The following is a 26,434-nucleotide window of genomic DNA, read 5'->3' as shown; positions in this document are numbered from 1 at the left end:
CATAAAGTAGTTACTTTATTATATATAACAGCAACCTCTGACTGAAATCTCAGTATCTTAATTCATTTCATTGACCTGGTTATGCCTTTGCCATGTATACAACATGAGCCATTAAGTATAATTACTGAGCATTTCCTGTGCGTTTAATTCAATTGGACATTTATTGAGGGCGAACATTGTGCAAAGTACTTGGCTAGGTTCTGGGGGATCGGGTGGGGGTAACGGTGCTCAGTCACACCCAGCTCTGATGAGCCCTTTTATAAGCTTCATCGGAGAGGGAAGGACAAATGTTTAAAAATGTAACACAAGTACCTGCTCCTATATTCTGGATTTATGCACATGTCTCACACGTGGTCCAGTAAAATATGCACATTCTAGCCTTGAGATCTGGCATTGCCACTCTCCAGCCCTTGATTCCTACTGAGATTATGCGGTTTGCCAACAGCTTCCCCTGGTGTCGGGCAGCCCTGATTTCTCACCCCTGGAGGCTGTAATTCTTGTCTCTTTCTCTCTCGTCTAGTTGTGTTCTTGAACACCAAAGAGGACTGGCTTTCTGGGGCTGATTCCGTGACACTGAAGTTCAAAGAAGAGACACTCTGCGGAAGTAAAACATGACTAAAAGCAATGGAGAAGAGGCCAGGATGGGAGGCAGGATGGAGAGATTCCAGCAAGGGGTCCGTAAACGCACACTCCTGGCCAAGAAGAAAGTGCAGAACATCACAAAGGAAGATGTTAAAAGTTACCTGTTTCGGAATGCTTTTGTGCTGCTTACTGTCACTGCAGTCATTGTGGGTAAGTCATTTGATAACAAGCAAAAAAAAAAAAACACAACTGGATCTTGTTTTCGGGGGCATCTGACTGCCTGGGAATATTATCAGATGAACTGATTGTAGGTATTCAAAAGGATAGCCCAGGCTTTCCTCTGAATTTGAAGATTCTTTTTTTCCTTTAAATGACAGTCTGTTGGCACATTTGGAGCAACATGTGGTAAAACACGTGGGAATCTGAAAGAACCTCATTAGGCATTATGCGAATCAATTGATTGTGTGAAGAAGGGGAGTAAGTCAAATGTTTCTCCATCTATGTAAGGGTAAAAGAGGATAATCTAATCTTAAGACCTGAGCAGTTAAGTAACAATAGAAACAAGCAAGTGCTCTAGATTTGGCCAAGATGTGATCGTTATGCAATGTCACTTTCACGTAAAACTAATGTACACTATTGGTATACCCAGAATGAGACACAGGTCCCTAATAGTAATTATATTCTAACTGGCGCTGACTTGCAGCTGAATAGCAACACAGACATAGAGGCCGAATCTTTTCTGTTTGTACACTGTCTCGTCCAGTGACTGGGAAAGGTAAATTAGGGGAAATGTAAACACAGATCCCTCATTCATTGCCTCTAAGTGTCTGCCATAAATAGCTAAACCTTTTTTGAAACATTTCAGTCTCTTACTAATTTAGCATTGTTGACAGCAATCTGTACAAATAAAACATTATTGTTTCGTTTGATTTATTGGTATCTGAAATTATCGTTCATTATAATTAGCAATTATATCTGCTACTTGTAGGTAGCATTAATCTTCCTTTAAAATATAGCTGAAAAACCTACTTACTCAGAATTTTTGAACCAATATAGAAATCCTTAGGCTGGTAAACAGATAAGCCAATGTCATGCTGTAAAAAACGCTATAACTTAAATTTCTACTAATCTGCCGCCGAAAGAAGGCTTTAATCTCTACCTTGGAGTTTGCCAAGATCAACATCAAATATAAGAGGTAATGACAATAAAAACCAAGAAAATTCTGTAGCATGTAAATATAATTATAACTTTATCTCCAAAAATAGGATTCTTAGATTGCAGACAAATAGGAATATAGCAGAAGAGTAGTTTGTCACAAGACTTTAGATATATTCCACTTCAACATCTTTGGCTCCTTTTAGTAATTGTTGGTGATTAATGACTCTTCCATTGATTCCAGAGATGTTCAAAAAGAAAGTTTCCTGATTGACTCAGAGAAGTAATGGCTTCCTTTAGGTCTCCAGGTTTGAATATCTTCCCAGAAGAAGTATTTCAGTGCTGTATCATTGTCTTGGAAGTTGATGTAAAATATAGTATTCTCATCTCGGTTTTTTTCTTTGAATTACAGTCGTTGTCAAGCCAAGTAATAGCTGTGTGATAATAATTGTGAGCGATTAGACAGCACTATTCCAGCTACTTCCTAGGCGTTTTGCTTATATTAGCTCACTTAATCCTTAAACAACATTATGAAGGCAGTGGGTAGGTATGATTACTCTGATCCTCATTTCATAGTTAAGGAGACTGAGCATGGAAAGATCAAGCAACTTGCCCAAAGTCACGCAGCTAGTAAATGCTAGAGGTGAAAGTCAAACTCAGGCTGTCTAGTGCCAGAGGCCATTCTCTTAACCACTCTGCCATCCCAGCTCAGTGCTCTCCTGACTAGCTGACATCTTGTGAGAGTTGCCAGGAAGAGAAATGCTGCCATGTCTTGGTAGAGGCCAATTACCAAGCAATGCTACATGCATTCACATAGCTTTGTCATTTTGCTACATGATTTACTCAGTTAAACTCAGCAGAAAACGTATAATTCTCCTACAAATGATTAAGCTGCATTCCTCTTTCATTTAACAAATACCCATTTATTTTGCGACCCTATATGTATAATAATAGAGCTCAATGATACTGGAGTATGTTTGGAAAAGATGCAGAAACATTGATTCAAAATGGTGTTCTAAACACAAGAGTTCCAGTTCTGGGACAGAAATGTTTCAGGTGAAAAACACAGAAATGGAAAGTGATAAAACCTGAACATGGAAATCAGATCAATGGGGAAGGAAGTTCTTAAGTGATTACAAAGAAATAACATCTCTGATAGAAGGAAGATAGTGGCAGGATTTAAGAGTCCATTTTCTCTATGAGTTCTGGGATCATTTCCTAGCCCAAAGAGGACTTTCCCTAGGATTTGTGAGAATTGTGATGAGTTGGCTGAGCTGGGGTAGATAACTTGGCAGGATGCCCTCAGGGTTGGCTTTACTAATGGAAACTGAGGAGGTAGAAGTAACAAGAAGGCACTAACAAAGAAACAAATAAAGAGGTCTCATTGACAGTCAGACCACTGAGTCTACACCAAAGACTTGGAATCACAACTTAGTAGCAAACAGATTTAGGAGAGAAGGAAGAAGCCTTCAGCTATCTCTTGGTGCCTCTTCCACTGAGGGCCCAGTGAAGACAAAGGCTCATTTAACTTGCCACTGGGTACCATGTCTACATCAACCCTAAAAGAAATGATAGGAAAAGGACATGTCTGGGACATCAACTCTCAAATTTATTTGCTGCAGCACAAGGAAAAACTGGAAAGATGCTAGGAAGGAAGAAGAAAAGAGTTATTTTCTCCAAAGATGAAATGACAAGAAAGAACTATAGCTATTACTTGGTTTTCTTTTTTAATTTTAATTTATTTATTTTAAAATTTATTTATTTATTTAGGCTGCATCGGGTCTTAGTTGTGGCATGCATGATCTTCGTTGTGGTGCATGGACTTCTTTTTAGTTGTGGTGTGTGGGCTCTAGAGCACGCAGGCTTAGTTGCCCTGCAGCCTGTGGGACCTTAGTTCCCCGACCAGGGATCAAACCCATGTCCCCTGCATTGAAAGGTGAAATCTTAACCACTGGACTGCCAAGGAAATCCCAATTACTTCGTTTTCAAATTCTTAGGTTTTGATCACTTTTACTAAAAAAGACTGGGAAAATCTACGTAGTGGGGTGAATTTTTTGTTCAGTCTGTTTTCTTTCATCTTTTTGAAATAAAATAAATGTGCATTTAGTGTGTGGAAATAGAAGCTAGAAATACAGAGGAGGAGTAGAGACATGTTGAATCCATATATTCAAAAAAAGTAGGGAATTGTAGATATTTCACTACCAATCCCTCCTCAAACACAGGCATAGAACCACATGTGCAATGTGATGTCATTTCTATGCAATGACATTTCTAATGTCATTTCTAAGCCATGTCAAAGTCTGAAAGTGCCAGGTTGCAAAGCCCATGTAACGGGAGCAGGCTAGCAACTTGAAAGAAGGCAGTGGCAAGTGCTAAGTCCCTTTAAGATAGTTCATCATTAAAGCATTTGATGAAGTGTCTTCCAGGGCTACAGCAGACAAGCTGTCTGACAAAAAACACACTGAGAAGAGTGGTCACTGTCTTTCTTCCTCCGGGAAGCACTTTCTACTTCATACTGTGGTCAGTTGTGTCAGAGGGACCTCAGACATCTCCCTGAAAGAAAGAAAAATCCTTTGTCATGTTCAAGTCACAGAATGTCACTCATCTATTATCTGCTAAATAAATACATTTTTTTAAAAGATTCAATGCTATTCAGCAATTTAACAAATATTGGATGTTGTGTATCTGGCTCTATTCTATACAATGTGGCATCTCTGCCCTCAGGTGGTTTAGTAGGAGAGATGGATTAAAAATGAGATGACAAAGAAATATATGGGGTTCAGAGGTAGTAATAGAGAAATTCGTAACATTTTTTGAAATGAGATTATATTGTATATACAGTTCTATATCGTATATGGTGTCTTTCTGTGTTGGTACTTTAGACGTTCTACTTTGTTATTAACAACCACATGTGGAACCATAGATGTGCCACATGGTAACATTTTTAAAGTGTGGCTTTTGAGGAAAGATAGATCTGGATTCATATGCCGGCCGTACTTAATCACCGTGTGATCCTAAAGAAGGTGTTTACCTGTTCTGAAGTCTCAGTTTCCTCATCTATCGTTACATGTATAATATATATTGTGGACACTTACGTGGTGCCAAGCAGTGTTGTAAGTGTGGTTAGTATGTTAGCTTTATTTAATCCTCACAACAAGCCAGGGAGGGAGGTATTTTTATTCTCATTTTATAGATGAGGAAACCGAAGCTCAGATACTTATCCCGCAGTTGATGCGTTTTGACCGGGATTCAAATCCACCATTTTGGCTCCAAGTTCATACTCTTACCCACCACAGTGTTCTGGATGCTTGGTCCCTCCTCTCAGGAAATGTCCATTCTTGTTATATTACACCAATTAGCTAAGGATGTGCACTGACACGTCAACAGGGGGGGTGGAAAGGAGAGATTGAATTGAGAATTCAGAACAAGGGTCACTCCTGAGTCCTGGTGGCTGATTGCATGTGAGTTGACAGAGAAAGTGGATTGCAGGTCAATGGTCTGATTTCTGGCTTGGGTGACCGAGTGGCTTTGGTACCATCAGTCATGTTGGAACACAGGAAGAAGGCGGGGGAAGTAATAATGTCAGTTTCGGACATGTTGAGTTTCAGATGTGGGCTGCCACGGCCGTGGAGATACAGTGCAAGAGGCTCACCATAAATAAAGATTTGGAAGGTAGCCTTACCATCTCCAGACTGAACGAAGACAGGTTCTGTCTTTGAGGGTAAACGAATAACGATCAATGCATCGGGTTATCCTACTGCATAAGCTACTCTGTAAGTGAGTCTATTCTGAGAGCAGTATTAACTCTAGGGCCCTTCTTTATAACTAGAAGCAATAATCTCCCAGCAATGCTGTAGTGGTATCCTGAGCCTTGGACATGTAATACAATATCCAGCCGAGTCAGTTAGTTCAGCCAAACAGGTTCATTAATGCGGTGAACTATCAGCTGCTGCCTGGACCCAACTAGCCAACTGCTTGAGTTAGTGGCCCCCATGCTGACACCTTTCAGCTTACTAAGAGAAGGGCATCTCCACCCAGGTTGAACAACAAGAATCCAAAGAATGGTGAACAGATTTCTGGGTTCAGATTTCCAGTTTCTTCAACACTTCCTGGAAAAGAGAAGGAGCTTCCAGAAGCTCGGGGCAGCCCCTCCCCTGGTGTTACCAGAGCCCAGCTAGTCACTGTCACTCACAGAGACTCCCTGGGCAGAGGGCTGGGCTGGAGGGTGAGCTAGGAAGCAGTGGATTCATAATGCCTTGCTCTGGAGAAGTGACATAGGGATAGAAAAATTGTTGGGGACAGCAATAGCAACTAGCCGACTTGCATTAGATCCCAGCCCTTCCTCCCACCGTCTCCAAAAGCACTCCAGAGAGCTGCCTCCTGTCCTGGGGATAGAGTCCAGGACTGAATAGGGGAGTAGATCAGAGCCACGGATTCTGGAGTCAGAAGCTTAGGTTTATGTCCCATTTCTGGAACTGATCCTCTGTTTCTTCATGTGTAAAATGGAATAATTATAACACCTCTGTGCCAAGATTCTATCCCAGTTCTGCCAGTTACGACCATGTAACCTTAAATAATGTCCTTAAATGCTTGGCAGGCAAAGTGTCCGAAGAAACCGTCAACCCTTCGTCTTTGGCTTCCATCTGTGCTAGGGCGTCAAGTGAAAATACATGCGGGTTTGAGGATGCTGCTCGGCCAGAGGACTGAGAGCCAAGGGTGAGGGAGGACCGGGTGTGGGAAGGGGAGAAGACGGTCGCCTGCTTTAGGTCTGGAAGTGTCTTCTATTTCCTTGGCTAGAGGAGGGAGCCAAGAGAGTCGTAGGAAGAGACTTAATAGTTGTAAACGGCTTTGAGAGGCAGAGATGAAAGCCTCAGTGTAAGTGACACCGTCATTATCTGTCCCTTACCTACCTGGCCTCTTGAGCCAAGCAGAAAGTAATCCCCAGGCAGCTGTTATCACAACACAGACTGCTCAATGGAGGGAGTGACGTCTCAGGAAAATGGGAAGTTGCTGAGAAAATGGTTTCAATAAATGTTGTAACATACTCAATAGTGCATTTTTGTTCGTACCACTCAGGACCCATCAGAGTTCACCACCTCCCTGGTTTCTCCTTTTCTCCAGCATTTTGGTGTCTACTGTTCATTAATTGTTGCCCCCATCAGAATGGAGCCAAGCAAGATGAGGGGTTCTGGAAACTTGGAGAAAATGTTGCTGGTTTCTAACAGAGTTGGCAAAGGTTATTTTGAAGTAGGGGGTAGAAGGCTTAATGTTGTTCTAAGATTGTCTCTGGATTTTATTTTGCTCTATTTTCTTCCTGTTAATTCAGATAATGAGAAAACTGAGCAGGCAATTTCAAATTTGTTTCTTTTTCAAGTAGGTAATCAAATAAGTATGTGTGTTCAGGACAATTACCTGCAATAATAATATCTTCCATTGTGGCTGTGTTACAGCTTACAGAGTGCTTTCCCATTGCCCTCTATAGCAATGTAAGTCCATGGCCAGTTCATCCCCCCTTCTGATTAGTATCTGTGAATGTCTGGAACACAGCTGAGAAAGCGCTGAGAGTCTAAAGGTCCTGCTTACAGACACAGCTCTGCCATCAGCTCCCTTTATGATTTAAGACAAATCTCTGGACCTCATATTTCCTCACCAGCAAAATACATTTGGACTAATGTCTGCCTCCAACTCCAAAATTCTATCATTTAAAGTCTAATTTGTCTTCCTCTAAAGCTGAAAACACGGAATAAGATACATGAGGGTTTTCTTTTCAGCCCATGATGCTGTACCATTGCAAGGACCTTTTTCCTGAACTCATGATCTCCCAACTCATTCTAGCCAGTCTCTCAAATCTATGAAGCAGCTGCCTTCTCTTGCTTTGAATTCTTGACTGTCAAGTTCTTGCCTCTGGGTGTGGTGGCCAATGTTTCCTAAAGAATGTTTGAGGACACAACTGAGGCACACCTCTGCAGAGCTACTCCTGCCCTTCCATCTTCTGTATAAATTAGGGGGTGAAAATTGCAGGCCTTTGTTTTTGCTATAGAGTAAACAAGGTTGTCAAGAGCCTACGCTATTTGGAAGAGGCAACTGGAATTTAAGCACCGTCTTTTCCAAGCTTTACATTCCAGGTGTTGAGTTCTTGATATTTATGGAACGCTGGGGTACCATCATTCACCAAGTATTTGGTCTGACAGCTAGGTGAGCTGTATCATTGCTGGGAGATGTGGAAACACACAGCGCGCTTCAGGGCACACACTTTAGCCACTGTGCTCACCGAGGATAAAAATTATGAGTTTTATGTCAAGCTTCAGTGCTATCAAAATGGCCCAGAGCTTATTCCCTAGACCAAGAATATTCCCATCACTAGACCCAATCAAAAATGCACTCAAGGGCTTCCTTGGTGGCGCAGTGGTTAAGAATCCACCTGCCAATTCAGGGGACACGGGTTCGAGCCCTGGTCCGGGAAGATCCCACATGCCACGGAGCAACTAAGCCCATGAGCCACAACTACTGAGCCTGCGCTCTAGATCCGGTGAGCCACAACTACTGAGCTCATGTGCCACAACTACTGAAGCCCGCGTGCCTAGAGCCCGTGCTCTGTAACAAGAGAAGCCACCACAATGAGAAGCCCGCGCAGCGCAACAAAGAGTAGCCCCCGCTCGCCGCAACTAGAGAAAAGCCAATGCACAGCAACGAAGACCTAACGCAGCCAAAAAAAAAAAAAAAAAAAAAAAAAAAAAAAAAATGCACTCAAGTGGTTTTGAAACCAAAAAGAGAAGAATAAAACCCCCAAGGCTAGATAAAGGAAGATATACCCTGGCTGAATTAAGTCAATATCGGGGAAAGGCACTCCTTTTTTCCTCTGCGTATCTTATCAAAGAGTTGAAGGTAAATTTAGGAGCAGCGAGTTGAAAGGTACACTTAAGTTTTGAATTTCCAGACTGAGTCCCTGTCTCCTGAGAGGACAACTTCATTCTTCTTGTCCCCAAAGAGATTTCTCCAGTTCTCCAGCAATGATTCCAGGTCACAAACTGCTGTTGCTTCTCAGAGAGAAAACAGTGGGCTATTAGTGAGAGCCTTTCTATTCAAAATCTTGTAAGATGAAGCTCATTTGTCCCTAATGAGAGTAGAGATGGACAATTACTGCCCTTCTCACCCTGAAAAGATGGCCTCTTCTTTTAGACACATTGCATCACTGGAAATTCCATTTTTAAAGCAAGAAAGGCAAAACCCCAGAGATCATGTGCTTGCTGCTCTCTTCAGTGTGTTGATGAATGTGAAGGTAAAGGCATCAAGAAGGAAATTACGAGTCTTTGAAGAGACTGCCTATGACCCAAGTTGTTTTCTTTTCTTTTTTCTTATTTATTTACTTTTGTCTTAGATTTGCTTTTTTAAGGCAAATGAAGTAGACTTGTGCATAAAGCTGCGACTCAATAAACTTGCCAGGGCTTTGTAAGTTCTGGCATCAGGATGCTTTCCACAGCATGACAGATGAGGAAAGAGCATACCTTTGCTGAGTGGTTTACAATGTGAGTTTTCAGCTCTGGTATACTTGTAACTCTGGCTAATTGGGTGAAGCAGCACATGAGCCTATAACGACTGAGTTTTTTCAGATTCACTTCCTTGTCTCCAGAAAAAAAGCCTTTTGGTCAGAAAGTGATCCACTCGACTATAAATCTGAACACGCTAGTGTCCCCCCCTCTCCATGACCCAAATTAAGGAAACTCATTGTTAAAGCAAATTAAAGCAGATTGAGGACCAAGCCACCCAGACCCAGAGTGAGTTTTTAGAAAGATTCAGGCATTTAGCAGAAAAGATGTAAAATAAAATTCAGTCAGATTTTGTGTTTAATTGTGGGCCATTTTTGTGTGTGTATTTATTTTGTTATTTTACTTATGAAATAAATAAATCTACGTTGCCCCAAATCAAAAAGAACAAAAATGAAATGAAATGAAAGTGTCACACCCACCCAGATCCCCCAGGGGTCCAATTTGTTTTGTTATCTGTTTCTTCTGTGACTTTAGAGTTATTTTATCAGCATAAAAATAAATTCATATTTATTTATTTATTTATTTTTGCCTTTTACAAATTGTACCATAGTATATATAGCTCGTTTCATACTTTGCTTTTTTCACTTTACAGTAGCCCTTGGATGTCATTCCTTACTAGCACATAAAGAACCACCTCATTCTCTCGAGGCTGCATTGTATGGGTGAACCATACTCTATTTAAGCAATTCCCCATTGATGGGACACTTAGGTTGTTTCCAACACTTTGATATCATTTTTCAAATGGTATAATGAATAATCTGGGATAAAAGTTATTTCACCCTGGTAAAGGATATCTGTGGGATACATCCCTAAAAGTGCGATTGCTGAGACTAAGGGTATACCCATTTGTGATTTTGTATAGCTAATTTACACCCCATAGGGGTTGGAGTCATTTATTCTTCCAAATTGTGAGATTTTAAAGAGTTTGCCCCAATGGGGCTGCTGCCACAGGTAGAGATGAGTGGACTTTGAAGTTTGTGTGGGCTGGCAAGCATATGACAGACAAGCAAAGGCACAGGGAGAACTTGGAAAATTTTAAATATATTTCATTTCCAGTTTCTACTCACAACTGTATATATTACCCAGAAAGGAAGGCAAGAGATTCTGGTGATTTCAGTTACTATTTCTAAAATAGATTTTTTTTAATGACAATGGATTGGACATTTAAAGACCCGTAGGATTATTTATAAATTCTATTACCATTTCACATAGTCTATGTTAGTGCAGTTTTAAGAAGAAAGCACCAGGCTTTTCTGATTCCAAGGTTCTTCCGGTTCAGTTGTCTCTCAGTGTTGCACGCCATGCAGATTTGAGTCTGCATCTGTACAGTGCCTGGTCATCAGTCACCCACGGCTGGTTATCTGGGCACCACTGGTGGAACAAGGCTGGAACAGGTATTTCCCACCTCCAGCAACAGGAAATACCAGAGGACAAAAGAATGAGCCAAGCCAGGGCCTCTGAAGGATATGGGAACAGAGGAGTGGGGGAGGGTTGAAAGGTTGACTCAAACACGGAGTAGCTTCTCACCAGGAAACGCCTGGAAGTTTGAGCTGAAACAAAAAGCCAGGGACCAGCAGACCTCTTGGGCAGGTAGATTCTCCATTTTGCCCTTGGCTTCTTTATAAAAATGAGTTAATGGAACTTTACATCCAGCAGCTTCATCAGGCTGGCATGAGACAGGCTTTTAACTTCTCCAAATTGGGCCACGATCTAGCCAAGTTCTGAAATAGAAACTTTTATTTGATCTCAAATAATTATTGAGTACCTGCCATAATAACCGTAATGGCCAAATTGATAAAGCATTTTATGACTTACTACAAGCTTTCATAGGCATTATCAAGGACTTTAGAATTCCTTAGAAGAAACAAGATGAATGCATATAAAACAGCTAAGATAATGCTCAGAATATGGAGCAGAGAATATTAAAGTTCAAGAAGATCATAGATACTGCTTTTCTGATCTATTTCTCCCATTATTCAGATTAAGAAGCGGGCAGGGAGGGCAAAGAGATTATGTGACTTGAAGATATGAGCTGTGGAAATAGGCAGATCTAAGTTTGAAACCCCATTTTGCCAACGTCAGTTACTGGCCGTGTAATCCTGGACAGATGGCTTTTTTTTTCTAGGACTCAGTCTCTTCATCTATAAGATGGTGATATTAAGTCCCGTAGGTTTGCTATGAAGATTCAGTCACTTAAGTGAAGTATCTACTAGCGTAATTTACTGGCAGCATCAGGTCCAGAACCCTCATCTCTGACTCCCAGACTATGATCTTTATACAGCATCACACCTGCTGTCTTTCATACCTCAAAAAACCTGTCTCGTGAGAGAATTAGGAATCGAGAGCTATCACTCCTAGTTTGTGAATCTAGAAACCTGAGCATGTGAGAAATCATAGTTCAGGCAAGAACCAGTTTCCCACATCACGAGAGAAATCAGAGTTTGGAGTGCAGTAGGGAATCGGATTCACGGTGCAACTCAGCAGTTCCTCTGCTCGGGAAACTGTTCGACAGCAGCTGGGGGCCAGGCCTAGAGACTGTGCAGGTCAGACAAAGCCCTTAGCATCCTGTGCAGCTCACTTGGTGTGGTGGAAACTGTGACCTTGCTTTTAACCAATAGAACATGGCAAAGGCAATGGATGCCACGCCTGTGATTTTATTACATCATACATTAGGTTGTTGTGAACTTGAGGCAAAGTAGTGCTAGTTTTTTGTTTGTGTGTTTGGTTTTTTACGACAAAAATGAAAAGACCCTAGCTGGGAAAGAATAGTATTTTGTCACATAAAACCAGTGGTGTGCTATCAACAAAAATATTTGATACTATTATATCTTTGAGCCATCTTGCATTCAAGCAGACAGCATGGTCTCCTTTCTGGCTGAAGATCTGCAGGCCAAGCTTTTTCCCAGTAGGGGTTTGAATGGGCTTTGACTGGTTTGCAATGTAAATGCTAGAAGAGCTAGTTAGCTCACCTTGGGTGGTGGGCCTTTGGTAGTTTTCTTACAGCTGGCCTCAGAATGTGAGATCTTCCTCTCAAGATCAATGCCAATATCACTTTTAGATTCTCTTTTGACATCTGAGCTCTTTGGGGGCCATCGTCTCTTTTCCTGGAGAATTTTGCATTGTGAATAATAATTCTAGAAGGCTGTGGTCTGCCAATCTGTTCATGACAGAGTTTGGAGATAGGGCAGGAACATTAGTAAAACTTTACTATTTCAAACGCCAACATCCACCAAAAGTTAAAGTGGGTGATTTGGTCTAAAGATTACTTCAGATTGTGCTTCATTCTTTTACTCTTAAATATTTTCTGGCTTCTTAATATATTCAATAATTTTTTTCAGATTAGATATGAACCAAATTCTTAAAACAGGTCTTTAGCTTTAACTTGTGAATGTCTGGCCTTCAAAAGTGAACCAGCGGGGCTTCCCTGGTGGCGCAGTGGTTGAGAGTCCGCCTGCCGATGCAGGGGACACAGGTTCGTGCCCCGGTCCGGGAAGATCCCACGTGCCATGGAGCGGCTGGGCCCCTGAGCGATGGCCGCTGAGCCTGTGCATCCGGAGCCTGTGCTCTGCAACGGGAGAGGTCACAACAGTGAGAGGCCCGCGTACCGCAAAAAAAAAAAAAAAAAAAAAAAAAAACAGTGAACCAGGTATGTGTTCTTTCTGAGGCTCCAGGGTGCACATTGTGTCTTAGTTTAGAAAGTGAAGTGATATTTAATCTTCCAAAGAAGTATTTGTTGTATAGACTCCCCAGGGAGAAACAGTGAACCCCTGAAGGACTCTTTTCTTGAGCTTTCCACATTAGGGGAGAAAAAGTATTTTTTCTCTCTCTCTCTTTTTTTTTTTTTTTTCTTTTTTTTTGCGGTATGCGGGCCTCTCAGTGTTGTGGCCTCTCCCGTTGCGGAGCACAGGCTCCGGACGCGCAGGCTCAGCGGCCATGGCTCACGGGTCCAGCCGCTCCGCGGCACGTGGGATCCTCCCGGACCGGGGCACGAACCCGCGTCCCCTGCATCAGCAGGCGGATTCTCAACCACTGCACCACCAGGGAAGCCCCAGAAAAAGTATTTTTAAAAAATGCATCTTTGTTTGTAGCATTCAACAAGGACGGTTAATTTTGATCACCGTAAACATTTTTGTTAAGATATTTCCTAGATTCTAGAAATCTTGTTAAAATACCAAAATAAGAATACTATGAGATTGTTGGCTGAGAACGAGCAATTTTGATATTGCTCGTGACATCTATGTATTACATAATGTCACCAAGATGCCAACTTTGCAAAGTTTGCTTCGGATCTAACAAATCCTGTTAGGAAGTTCTTCTGGTTTTTATGGTTATTTTTGCAGAGTAATCAATAATAAAGGATCTGTTCTTTTGCACTAAAAATCTGGTAGCCATAAAAGTTTTTATTAGTTCTGGGAATATCAATCAATGTGCTTAAATAAGTGCCCACTAATGGAACTCAGCTCTGCAGAGGCAGTGAGTTGCTTTACTGAAGGGAAGCAGGCTTCCCTCCACCCTTCTCCCTCTAACTGGTCGAAAGGGCAGAGTGGAGAGGGCTCTGAGAAGTCTATGTATCAGGCTGTGAGAACTTGTTTTCAGGGAAGACTCTTTTCGTTGCTGGGCTCTGTAATCAGAAACCTGAATTGCTTACCCAGAAAAGCCATCTTTGCATATGCAGAGCATTTCCTCTTAACTTGATGCTGAGAGCTGGCTGACCTCAGCACACTGGCTTCACCTCTAACGCTGCCTGTCCCAGCAGAAAGCTGAAGAAAAAAATGGTTTTTGTTTATTCATTTAACAAATGAACTGAAAAAAAGCTAGATGTGGACTTCATTAAGTAAAATCAACAAAATCTTTCCTCAACTTAAGCTCTATATTTAGTTAACCTAATGCAAAAGAGAATGAAAATGTAGATAAAATGTTGTGTCCTAACTTAGGCTCTTTAAATTCGTACCATGTCTAGTGAAAGGCCATGAGTACAGCATAGTGGGTGAGGGTCTGGGCCCTGGAGCTGGGTATGAAGCCCACCTCAGCCACTCAGCTGACCTTGAGAAGAGCTTGACCTCTCTCTATGCTGACTGTGGCTCCGACCTATACAGGTTTGTGGTTTTGGCAGTTTACCTACTTTGTCAGTGACTGGTTCTCCATCTGTGAGATATGGGTAGTACCAGTCCTGGCTTCCATGGCATCTGTGCTTGTGAGAACTTGGCATCTTGCATGTGCTGAAGACTGTTAGCTGTTGTCATTAAGCGTGAGAACCTGAAGCATGTTTTCATTTAATGTCTTTCCCACCTTTGTTACTGATGGTTTCCAAGGATTAAAATGTGTGCACTGGAGGGAAAAGGCAGGCTACTTTAATTAATAAATTCTATATACATTTAGTTAAATCATTCCATGAAAAGGGACTTGGTGTAACCATTTTAAACAGTGACTTGATACTGATAACCATATTGTGGGATCCTCAAAAAGTAACTGGACCTGTGGAAGGTTCCGAAGGTGCCTCTGGGACATCTCTAGCAGATCCAAGGTTAGTACTCAAGTGCTTCTACAATTTGGGGGGTTAGAGATGCTGAAGACCCAGACGCCAGGTACATTTGAGAACTGTCTTCAAGCAAGCTAGTAGAAAGAGCACTGGCTTTTGTTTGGAAGTCCCCGGGTCAACCACTTACTAGCTCTGTAACCTTGAGCAAGTTAACTAACTCCTGAGTATCAGCATATTCATCTTTAAAATAGATATGATAATACCTACCTCATAAAGTTGCGATGAGGATCACACCACCATTAGCACATAGTAAGAGCTCAATAAAAATTGCCCTTCCCCACATAATCTTTCCTAAGAGTAGAAACGGCTCACTTGATAAACCCAGAGACAGTAAATAAACCAAAGCACAGTCAGGGACAAAACGGATTCAAAGTGTATTTGCAATGTGCTATCACTCTAAACAACTCGTCTCTTCAAAGCACTTGACTTAAAACTATCCCTTATAAATAAATGATGTCATCTTTCTGCAGTTCCTACTATAAAAAAGAGCTTTTAGAAAATGTGGTTTCTGTATTGGAGACGGTAAAGAAACAGAGACATTCTAGGGTAGATGCCAGGACTACACTTCCAAGCAAGACCATCTTGACTGGAAGGAGACAGATGAAAAATTTCACCACCTCTTGAGACTTTGCCTCCTTGACTGTCTTTCTGTTGCTCTGTGTCATTAGTAGAGCAGCTATCTTACCAATTTTTTCTGAATTATAATTTAAATGGGTATTTCTGGACTAGGCAGGATCCTACCCACCCTTGAAAATATTGTTGTACATGAGTAAATACGTTTCTAAAACTGTATTTAGAAAGGGTCTTGTAAAACCAAGCTTGTTCTTAAATTGTTATTTGAAGGATATCTAAAATTCCTACTAGCTTGGTATGGTCAAATTCCAGAAGACCAAAATGAGTTTCTTGGGCTTACTGTGCATATTTTTTGTTACAATTGAATGACAAACGTTTTAATGCATGTACATAAAAGTCACAAAACATAACCAATGCCAGTGAAAATACATTTGATTGGAAGTAAACTTTATAATATTTATTTTATTCCTTGCATACTTATTATAAGATAAAGCACAGATTTTAGTAACTTGACCTTTATATGAACAAGTAGGAAAGAACCAGATATAACCAGAGCTTTTTATAATTCCTATGTGCTGTTAATACTGTTGTATTGAATAATGTACACTGAAAATTGAAATTAAATACCTCACCCCAAACAGAGTTCCAGGGAGATTAAAGATTTAAGATTTTAAAACCAAGCAAACTATCGAAAAAGGAAAAGTGTATTGAAGATTTCTCAAACTTGGGAGGGTGAGGGAAATTAAAGTTTATAACTCTTGAAGAAATCACTTAATAAAAAAGATGTGTGGACATTATTTGTAGAACACCTGTATATTTCAAGTAATAATATATGGCAAGCAAATTAGAAAAAAACTATAGCAAATATTATTTTAAACATAGGCAAAGGGTAATTATCTCTATTATATAAAGAATCTATACCAAATATACACACACATACATAAACTCTTCAACTATCAGGATTTAGTAAATGACTGGTGAAAATACAATTAGGAGGAATGGTCATCAGATATTAAGTAAATTCAAAAGAAAACTAATATAGAGACTATTTACTCATTCAAAAATTCTGCTTCTTTTAACAAGTTTTTATGATAATATTCCATTCCTAGAGGTATGGGAAATAAAGTCTTCTCATTCACTAATGGGGTATTAAACTGCTGGGCCAATCCATTGGGAAAGCAATTTGATAACATGAATTGAGGTAGTCATATGCTTTATTTTTTTTTCTTCCAGTTTTATTGAGGTGTAATTGACATACAGCACTGTATAAGTTTAAGATGTACAGCATGGGAATTCCGTGGCAGCCCGGTGGTTAGGACTCTGAGCTTTCACTGCTGAGGGCCCGGGTTCAATCCCTGGTCTGGGAACAAAGATCCCGCAAGTCTTGCAGCTCGGCTAAAAAAAAAAAACAACAACAACACACACACACACACACACAAAGATGTACTGCATAATGATTTGACTTGCATACATCATGAAATGATTGTCACAAAAAGTTTAGTGAAAGTCCATCGACCAGTGATTGAACCCATGCCCCCTGCAGTGGAAACACGGAGTCCTAACCACTGGACAACCAGGGAATTCCCAACAGCTTTCATATACAACGTACAGCAGTGTTAATTCGTCATGTTGTCCATTAAATCCCTAGTACTTATTTGTCTTATAACTGGAAGTTTATACCTTTTGACTGCCTTATCCAATTCCTTTCCCCACACACACCCCCTCTTGTAACCACAATTCTGATCTCTATGAGTTTGTTTGTTTTTGAAGTATAATTGACCTACAACACTATGTTAGTTCCTGGTGTACAACATAGTGATTCCATGTCTCTATACATTTCCAAATGATCTTCATAAGTCTAGTTACCATTTGTCATTCTACAAAGATATTACATAATTATTGACTATATTCCCCACACTGTACGTTTCATACCCATGACTCATTTATTCTGTAACTGCAAGTTTATACCTCTTAATCTCCCTCACCTATTTCTCTCCTCCCCACAGCTGGTAACCAGATTCTTTAATGCACTGGTTCCCTTTCCCTGAACTACACTAAACAAAATATCTCTAGGTAAAAACCAGCCTTCATATATTCATAATGGTCTTTTTCATAAAAGTAAAAACTGCGAAACAACCAAGTGTTCAACAACAAAAATGGTAGTAAGAAATTTTGATACAATCACTGGATCTGCTATCATGAGGCTTAAAAGTGATGTTTATGGTGACTATATATGGAAAAGTATAGTCTGCGTGATCTCTGTGTATTTAACTCTGTAAGAGAACATTCCGGAAAGAAGCTCAGGGAAACACTAACAGTAGTTGTCTTTGCTCTACTGAAGAGACAGGAAGTATGAAAAGTAGTCAAGAATGTGAGATCTGGGTCCAAACTACCTGGGTTTCAATTCCAGCTCTGCCACTTGAATGGACGGCTATTTGACTTTGATATGGAAGAGCTGTTGAAATTGGGCATGTTTTAACTTCACTGTTATTAGATTTCTCCATCAGTAAATTGGTGGTAAATTAGTACCTATATCCTGGGAGTTTTGTGAGGATTAAATATATTGATACTAATACAGGTAAAGCACTAACAACAATGCCTGGCAGATAGAGAGAGCTCAGTCAGTATTAGCTATTTGCTATTTAAATGGTAGAACCAATAAAGGCAGGCTTTTGCTTCCTCTTTCTACATTTTCCAAATCAACTTTTCTCTCCCGAACATATTACTGTTACATTGGGAAAAAGCAATAAATATTTTTCTGAAGGTCTTGAAAACAGGGTCAGCTGGATTTTCTAGTCATGTAGATTCAACTCGTAATTGGGATATCACGGTATGTAATCAAAGAATGGATACTTCATGTTGCGGGAATCCAAGAATTGAAATTGGAGTTGCAGTAACAATTGAAATGAACTTTGTGTCTCATTTCATAAGAAGTTAGGATGGTTCAGTTTCCTTAAAGGACTGCTTGCTTCCTTTGGAAAAACTTGTGTCTACACAGTATTCTCTCTCCTCCCCCAACCTCTAGCCTCTAGACTACTCAGTACTTCTCTATAACTCACATGGTTTAGTAAAATTTTTGAAAATATTTACAATAATGGAATAAGAAAATTTGGGGGGGCAAAGAAAGTTTATTAGGGAAAGGGGAGAAGGAGTAAATTATTCAGTACATCTGTTAATTTCTGAACATTTCCAAAGGTACCAAGCATAAGTTGATTTACCTATAGAGTTAATCATTTAAATATTTTTTGAAGTTCCAGGAGCAGAATCAAATTAAGGCGAAAATTGCTTTCTCTTTCCCTTATTATCCCCTAAGTTTTCAGGGAAAACTTTTGGAAAAAGTCTCTGCTAATTTTGTAGTCTTCTTTTGCCAGCAACTAGCAAGTCTGTACAATATAGTTGCCAAGGTAATATCGGGGCCATGTAGACAGAAGGTGTGGTGTGTAGACAGGGAGATGATGAAAATGGATTAACAGTGTGAACAAGAGGAGTTTTTTTTTAATTGTAAAAAATAAAATTACACTACCCTTTATAAGTGGTTATGCCAGCCGTTCTAACATCTGTTGTTACAAAAGAACTTCATTATAATAAGCCTTTTTTTTTTTTCCTATATTGCCTTGTGTGTGGATACGTGATTTGTTTCCTAGATATGCCCCCTTTATGACTGTGTCCTGGGCCATGTCAAAACTGGTTCCCCTGCCTGCAAGTTAGACAAAGAAATTTTTCATTTGCTAAGACCAGGAACATTTTTTCTCTAAGTTCTACTTGAAGCCCTGAATTCAGCCAGACCCTTCCAGACTATGATTGAAAAGATAGGCACACCCCTTGCTCCAAAGTGGCACAAATATTTGCTGCTTAAATAAATCGAGTCTCCTTAGACAGGAGTGATAATCGGTCAAATGCTTGCTTATTTTTCTACGATTGTTACAGTTTCGAAAAAGACTCAACTTTTCTTCTTTGTTTTGCTTTTGTTTTTTCTCCTGCAGGTACAATCCTTGGATTTACCCTCCGACCGTACAAAATGAGCTACCGGGAAGTCAAATACTTCTCCTTTCCCGGGGAACTTCTGATGAGGATGTTACAGATGCTGGTGTTACCACTAATCATCTCCAGTCTCGTCACAGGTACCCTATGCAGTTTTGTTCTGTTTTTTTCATGTGTGCTTATTGCAAAAGATCGCTTAGAAAAACAAACGCTTTAGGTTTCTGTTGGATGCATGCTCTGTTCTAGAAAATAAAAGTCCCTTCAAAATGATGGAAAGGAGGCTTTAGTAATGCATGAATGATTATAACTCTCGTATTTTACCAATCACAAGAGGAAACGGATTTGAACCGCCACGTAATCTGGTCTGCCTCACTACAAAAGAGGCGCACTGCTAAACACTACACAACCAGCCTTCTCTGCCCACAGCGATGTAGTTGACAACAGCGTACAACAGGTCTGTTTTCTCACCCTCTTATCCCACCCAGATAACATCTGGTTGGACAGCCTATTAGCTATTGATGCAAGAATGCTTGTTCTCAGAGCCACCACGACTTGAGCGGGAGCCTTCTTGGAAGCCTCATCAAGAGGTAATGCCCACAACACACTCACCAACTCTGCTGCCACCAACACTGTATCTTTTCCTGGTGAACCCGCATGATTTCGTTCCCTTCTCCATTGTCCCCCACCCCCGTTGCCTTTTACGCTGGTGGGAGAATGGGGAGGGGGTGGGAGATTTTCCCCATCCAGATATTTTGTCAGTTGACACTTGGATTTTCAAGGCACGGAAGCTTTGCAGGATAGGATTCTTATTTTCTATGAACGCGAAATAACGATTTACGCCTGCATGGGAAATGGTTGAAGAGTCACTGGTACCTGTGATTGGAGAATACAAACAGAACCAAGCAGTTTTAGAAAACTCTTCTCTTTCCCCACAGCACATCTCTGACTTGGAGAAGGAATGTCCATAGACACTGCCCCAGCAGGATGGTTTCTGAGTTTGTAGCTAAAACCCAGAACTCAGGTATTACTGGCCCTGTTTTCTCTTCCGTCCTTGGCTTACTGCCGACCCTTAGGCAGATCGTTCTGTGGCTCCGAGCATCTCTCCCCCCCGCCCAGGGAGTTCTCAAGGATATTTATAATCGCCTTTCAAGATCTCTGTGTAATAAGAACAACATAGGACAACTCAAAAGTCTTGGGGCAAGATTCTGACTGCTCTATGCCTTGGAGGGCTGGCCATTACTTGGAAAGAAACTATGTCAGTTTGTTTTTTTTTCAGCGCCTTGCAGATCTCTGCTGGCTTCTACTTGTTCAGGTCTTCAAACAAGTGATTGCATGTACATAAAGCTTCCATTGGAGGATGAGGTGCCCATAAAACAATCAAGTAGACAGAATGATTTGGGGCACTTGTTTTTGAAACTGGCCTGGCCCATTGCTGACCAGAGGTAATCACAGCGGCCACGATTCTTATCACAGAAGCTAAATTCATGCTGACGTGAGGGCACATCCTCATATCTATGTGCTGCCATTTTCCTGGGAAACAAGTTCTTGCAGAAGCACTTAGAGGACAGAACTCACATCCACTATTTTGTTTAATGGTACAGAGAGTCCCTTCCCACCATCCCTACTGGCTGGAGTCTGAATTGAGTACCTGCAGTTTTTCTGGATGCAGACTGTGGGGTTTTGGGTTCCTTTATACTGTCTCTTCAAGGGTGAGAACAGTGTTTAGAGGTTTCTGCTTTCTGGCAATTGTGCTAAAAGTCCCACTGTGCTACAGTGGGTTTTATAAGAGGAAAGCCCTCGTTTGGTACAACTATAGGAAATATTAGCTCCCTTTAGTAGCAATCCGAGTTAACAATTATTTGAAGTGGAATTTCCTGGTATTTTCTAATACTTAATACATCAACTTTGTTGAAGGAATAAGAGCTTTCGTTGAGTAATTTTTCTGGGAAAAAAGATAACCCACTATGATGCAATCCCTCTGCATGGTTAAAAAGAAATTGTGTGTAAACCTTGGAGAAATTATCAACATTTATAATATTGGCGTTAAAGAGAAAGGAATTATAAGCTGCAAACAACCAGTATAAAATGAACTTTTAAAATGTAACCTAATTGCAAGTTGGGAATGCTGCCACTAGGGACCATTAAAAGAGTGTCAGCTCTTTTCCAGGACTGTTAAGAGAAGCGGCTTAATTTAGCTTGCCAAAGATCTTTTTAAGGTGTTGGTCTCAAAGGAATAATTTCCAAGCTACATGGTAATTTAGATATTCATGATCAACTGGAATGAGTGATAGATTCCATAAGAATTTCTTTCATCGTTTTAAGTACAGGGATTCTAAACCAAAACAGGGTGTGACTCGGTGTGAATGAGGGGGGGGGGGACTTTTGCAAAGTACACACACCCCAGGGGATCCCTGTATGTGTTGGGAAGCATTATTAGAGAATGTGCTGGGAGACAACAAAGTCAGGGTCCACTATTTTAGAATAGAAAAGCAAACTCAGATGCCTCCAGTGGCCAAGCGGGCGACGTATATACATGAAGCTGCCCTTTCAGGCTACTTTTTGTTTTCCTACTTAATAGAGTCATGGATACAGAGAAATATTTCTCTTTGACAGGAGAGGTAACAGAGATGAGTGTGATGATAAATGGAAAGTGACCCGCTGCAGAATGGCGTAGACAAAGGGAGGCAAGATTGTGACCTGAAAACTATCAGCTCCAGCCAATTGTTGCCATGTGTCAGCAAGGGCCAGATCTTCCAATTTTTCAAAAGAATCCAGAAATCCAAAAATTGATAAGAACCTAGATTTTCAAACATTGACATAATTAACATCTGCAGGCTCAATCCATCCCTTGGGCTACCAATACTGGAACTCAGGTTTCAGTGTCAGTGCTATTAATTATAAGAAATGCACTGATAGATTTGGGCACCCATCAGGCTATCTCTGGGTTTCATATGTTGCCTCATTCCACTGTTGGCAGTTCCATATCGAAGCTTAACTCAACATGGAATCAGCTACTGAACACCACATTTATTGTCTACTAAACAAATAACTGTTGGAAAACTTCTCCTCCACCTTCTGGGTATTACCACGTTGTGTCCTAGCCATGTTGGCCTTTTCTGCGCCCGACAGGAACACGAGAACTCAGCACTCTTAAGTTCAAAAGTCCCAGGGTCTGTGCAGACAGAAGCTGAAATGCATGAAACCCTTATTGCGTTATTTCCATTTGGCATTTTGTTTTAGAAGGTTCTGTACATTTAATCACATTTAAACTCTGAGACATTGAAGTTACGTTTTCATAGTTGGAACATCCCCGTTGGTGAATTGTGGCACTAGACCCCCTGTAAGCCATGTTCTCCTTTTTCTGAATTTGAAATTTTCAATCCTTCCAAACATCCTTGGTGTGTATTAGCATTCCAGAAGCTGCCAGAGAGAAGCTGGAGAAAGCCTAATGGCTAGATTTGCACTCAAGTACCTATTTTTTTGAACAAGAAAAATACTTGTATGCCAACATACCGCACAATAAAATAGGGGATTGGCACCAATTTCTATTGATTTGGTCAAGATAAGCAGCCAGACTAGATATTTCATGCCAGAATTATGAGTTCGCTCGGCTGACTTAACCCTGATGAAATTCACTAGATAATAATTAAACTCCATTTCAGGTTGCTCTGTGTAGATGTAACCATCACCTCCTCCTTACTTTGGAATTTGTTCAGAAAACTAGTGCCTTCTTCTTTTCTCATTCTAAGTGTGCCTTCCTTCTCAATCACTTACCTCGAAAGGAATCTTCCATGTCTCCAGTTTTCTGGAAGGGGGATGCATCCCTTTTGACAAACATCTTCCAAATCTATAGACCAATGAACTCAATGGAATGTGGGACTTAACTGTAGTTGAAGCCAACAAGCTACACTCAGCAAAAGGCTCTCTTACCTGAGAAAATAAAAGTACAGACAATAAATGGCGTACCTCAAAGTATGGCCCTTAGTGTCAGAGAAATGACAGTTACAATAAAAATAATCTAAAATTTTGTCATTTCCTTTAACACAAGAGGGCCAAAAATGAGCTAGGCAATTCTTAGTATTTGGACATGTGAAAGGTTTGTGAAGGCCTTGCAAAAATGAAAGCCAAAATCACACAAGAAAAATTTAATATTTTGAACTATTCATTGTCATGACTCAGGGATATAGCTGAGGCCTTTGTGAAATACCCCAGGCATCTATGTACAAGAAAAGGGACTGTAGATTTCTTTCCTTTCTTCCCCACACATACATTTCATGGAAGGAGGGAAAAAAAATATCCATCTCGGGTAGGGAGGAGTTTCTTTGGGCCTCCTTTTCATTCTCTGTAAAACGAAGGTGTTAATGGTACCTATGTCGTGGGTCTGTTGTGAGGATTTATGCCTGGCACACAGTATGTGCTCAATTAATGGTAGTTATTGGCAGTCAGAGTAGCAGCAGTGAGAGCTGTCCTGGTCCACATTGTATAAGTGAAAATTCTAGAAGAAGAAGAGAGCTTCAGTTCAGGGGCATGTAACTAAGCCTCCAGATTCCTCACGTCTCATATGCCTGTGATCCTTACAGCTATCAGCTTTCTATTAAAGGTAAATTAAAGAAACCATGAGTAATGGAGTAACAGCACGGGAAAATTCCTTCCTCTCTACTGGAAGGGATTGGTTTTTGCCCTGCAGTGAGGGATGGGATGACCTTATCACAGCTGCATAATTCTAAATATTATCATTGGTTATACAACTGCCCGGTCTTTCCTGAGAAACTTAGCCCCAGTGTGTGGCACCCTGGAATCCACAGGGCAGCAAATTCCACGTGCTGCTTACATGCCGAAAGCGGAGCCTTCCCGGCTAATCAAAACGTTGACAAACTGAGTCTGTCTCAACCCTCGAACACACTTCATGGCAGCCTGGAAACAAGGTACCGAGAAAGCAGCTTCAGCCCAGCTCATTTGAAGCCAACCATTGGCCCCGCTTTATTTTCTATCTCCATCTGTTTACAAACGTGGGAAGGGAGGCTAAATGACATCCATCTAGAGGGAGAGGTTGTACGATCTAATGGGAAGACCCATCTGAGGGCTAAAGAGATCACCTGGCTTTTTTGCATCCTATAGAAAGGAAATCTGGGAACTTAAATGCTTTTTATTTATTTTTAGTGGATTTGGGTTTTGGTAAAGCGTAGACAAATTTATTTAAGTCTAGCTGTCCCAGAAAATGTCTACCATTCTGTCGCAGACAATTTCATTCACTAAGCACTTGTTGAGCTTTTTTACGTACCAGCCACTTTTCTAGGACCTGAGGGTCCCAAATGAGGAAGACAAGACCCCTGACCTCAAGGAGTTCAGAGTCTGGTTGGGAGATAGACTCATGATTGCAGCGTCACGGGAACAGTGACCCAGGGAAGAAGAGCCCAGTGGAGGACAGAGTAGGGACTGAGTATCAGGCCATCCCTCTTCCTGAGTCTCCAGTTTTCAGGCTCCCCAGTCAGCAGCTTGTTGTTGCTTTCCTCACACCTGGCTCACCGTTAAACACGGTAAGAGCCAGAGAGGGGTGCCCCGTGACGTTCCCAGCAAAAGTAACCCCGGGGAACATAGCCTCACAGATGGGAAGTCAGAGGGAAGAGGCACCTAACAGGGTTTCAGCCACAGAAACTTTCCCTTTCAGAGCAGAGCCACTCAGCTTTCAGGAGGAGAGACAGGAGACTGAGGCTGTCCAAACTGGAAGGCAGAGAGAGGTGACGCTATGCATCCCGACGCCCAGGACAGGAGTCCCCTCTCCAGCACCCCGGAAGGTGGCCATCAGCTGCCTCCTGAAAGTTTCATGCTTAGGTGGTCCGAACTTGAGTTGCACTTGTCTCCTGCGAGGTCCACCTAGTGGTGCTAATTGTGCCCCACGGAGCACAGTTCTTCAGCCAGTTTCAAGAGGGCATCTGAGCACAGCCTAGAATTTCTCTCCCAGTTCTTCTCATGTGCCCAGTCCTTCTAGGCCCCTTACCAACTGGGTTGCCCTCTCCTGAATCCCACTGTTTTCCCAGAATTGAACCCAGAGCTCCAGGTGTCACGTGACTGGGTAGGGAGAGTCACCAGGAACCAATCCTCTGCTAATACCAGCTGGGGTTGGGTCAGCTGCAACAAACCACTGGCTCAGAGGGGTTCAGCCTGTGGTCACCTAACCCCTCAGAATTGAACGTTTATGGAAAAACTTTTGTGGTAAAAATGGAACAGTTCTTGAATTGAAAGATCAGAAGCCCCAGGCTCAAGGCTTTGTGTGAGATTTGACTTTCCAGAAGGCTTGGGGTTCTATGAGCTGGGATTTTGTTTTTGTGTGTGTGGGATCTTAGTTACCCAACCAGGGATTGAACCCAGGCCCTCAGCAGTGAAAGCACGGAGTCTTAACCACTGGACTGCCAGGGAATTCCTGGGAATTTTTATCTGTGAATTTCAGCAGCTTCAATGTAGCCTGTGGTTTTGATCGGTTCTGGTTTGTAAGACATTTTTGAAAGTTTCTTTAATAAAATTAACAAGAAAGAAAAATTTTAAACTTCTTTTAAAATTAAATTATTCTCTAAGAAAAATAAGATTTTTTTCCCCTATGTTACCAATTTGGTGATTTCTTTCAAGCTACTGTGGAACTACAGGTCTGTGGGCCGTGTTGGAAAGAGATGCTTTTCTTCTGCTGATGTGATAATGGTTTTCAGTAGAGCAGTGATGGATCCTGATGAATTCTGACTGGAGATTTGTGCTTAAGGACCCACACAGACACCCAGTCTATTGACTTTGATTTGAATGGACTTCTGCTAGGAGAACTGCTCACCTTGGGAATGACTAGGAACCTGCATTCCATTACAAAAGACTTCTGTGTGTCCCATAAAGCCAAGTAAAAAGATGCTGGAGTTTCTACCAGCAGAAAGAGACAGACATAGAGATAGAGAGAAAGAGAGAAGGTTCTGTAGCCAGACAAGGCTTTCTGTGGCAATGCCATGGGTTGTATGTCTGCAGGGGACAGTACGCCATCTTCCCTCTGTTCCGTGTTTAATGAGTATTTCATGATAAG

The 26,434-nt window shown here is 41.2% G+C and overlaps 1 protein-coding gene across 4 annotated transcripts in view; it reads left to right on the top strand.

Annotated features, from left to right (window-relative positions):
• Positions 1 to 611: 611 nt before the first annotated feature.
• The window catches only part of SLC1A3 (solute carrier family 1 member 3), a gene marked incomplete at both ends in the record, with an annotated part of 71,093 nt that continues 45,270 nt past the window's right edge, over positions 612 to 26,434 (top strand). For 3 of the 4 annotated variants that reach the window (XM_082835418.1, XM_082835417.1, XM_082835415.1), the window contains 2 exons: positions 612 to 792; positions 19,380 to 19,517. In XM_082835418.1, the coding sequence (XP_082691544.1) occupies positions 612 to 792; positions 19,380 to 19,517 (319 nt within the window). The remainder of the gene's footprint in view (positions 793 to 19,379; positions 19,518 to 26,434) is intronic. The other variant, XM_082835416.1, reaches the window with a different exon arrangement.

Source organism: Leucopleurus acutus (assembly GCF_964270905.1).
Source record: "Leucopleurus acutus genome assembly, chromosome: 3".
NCBI classification, from domain to species: Eukaryota; Metazoa; Chordata; class Mammalia; order Artiodactyla; family Delphinidae; genus Leucopleurus; species Leucopleurus acutus.
Note: the sequence above shows the minus strand (reverse complement) of the source record. Positions and strands in the feature narration are given on the sequence as shown.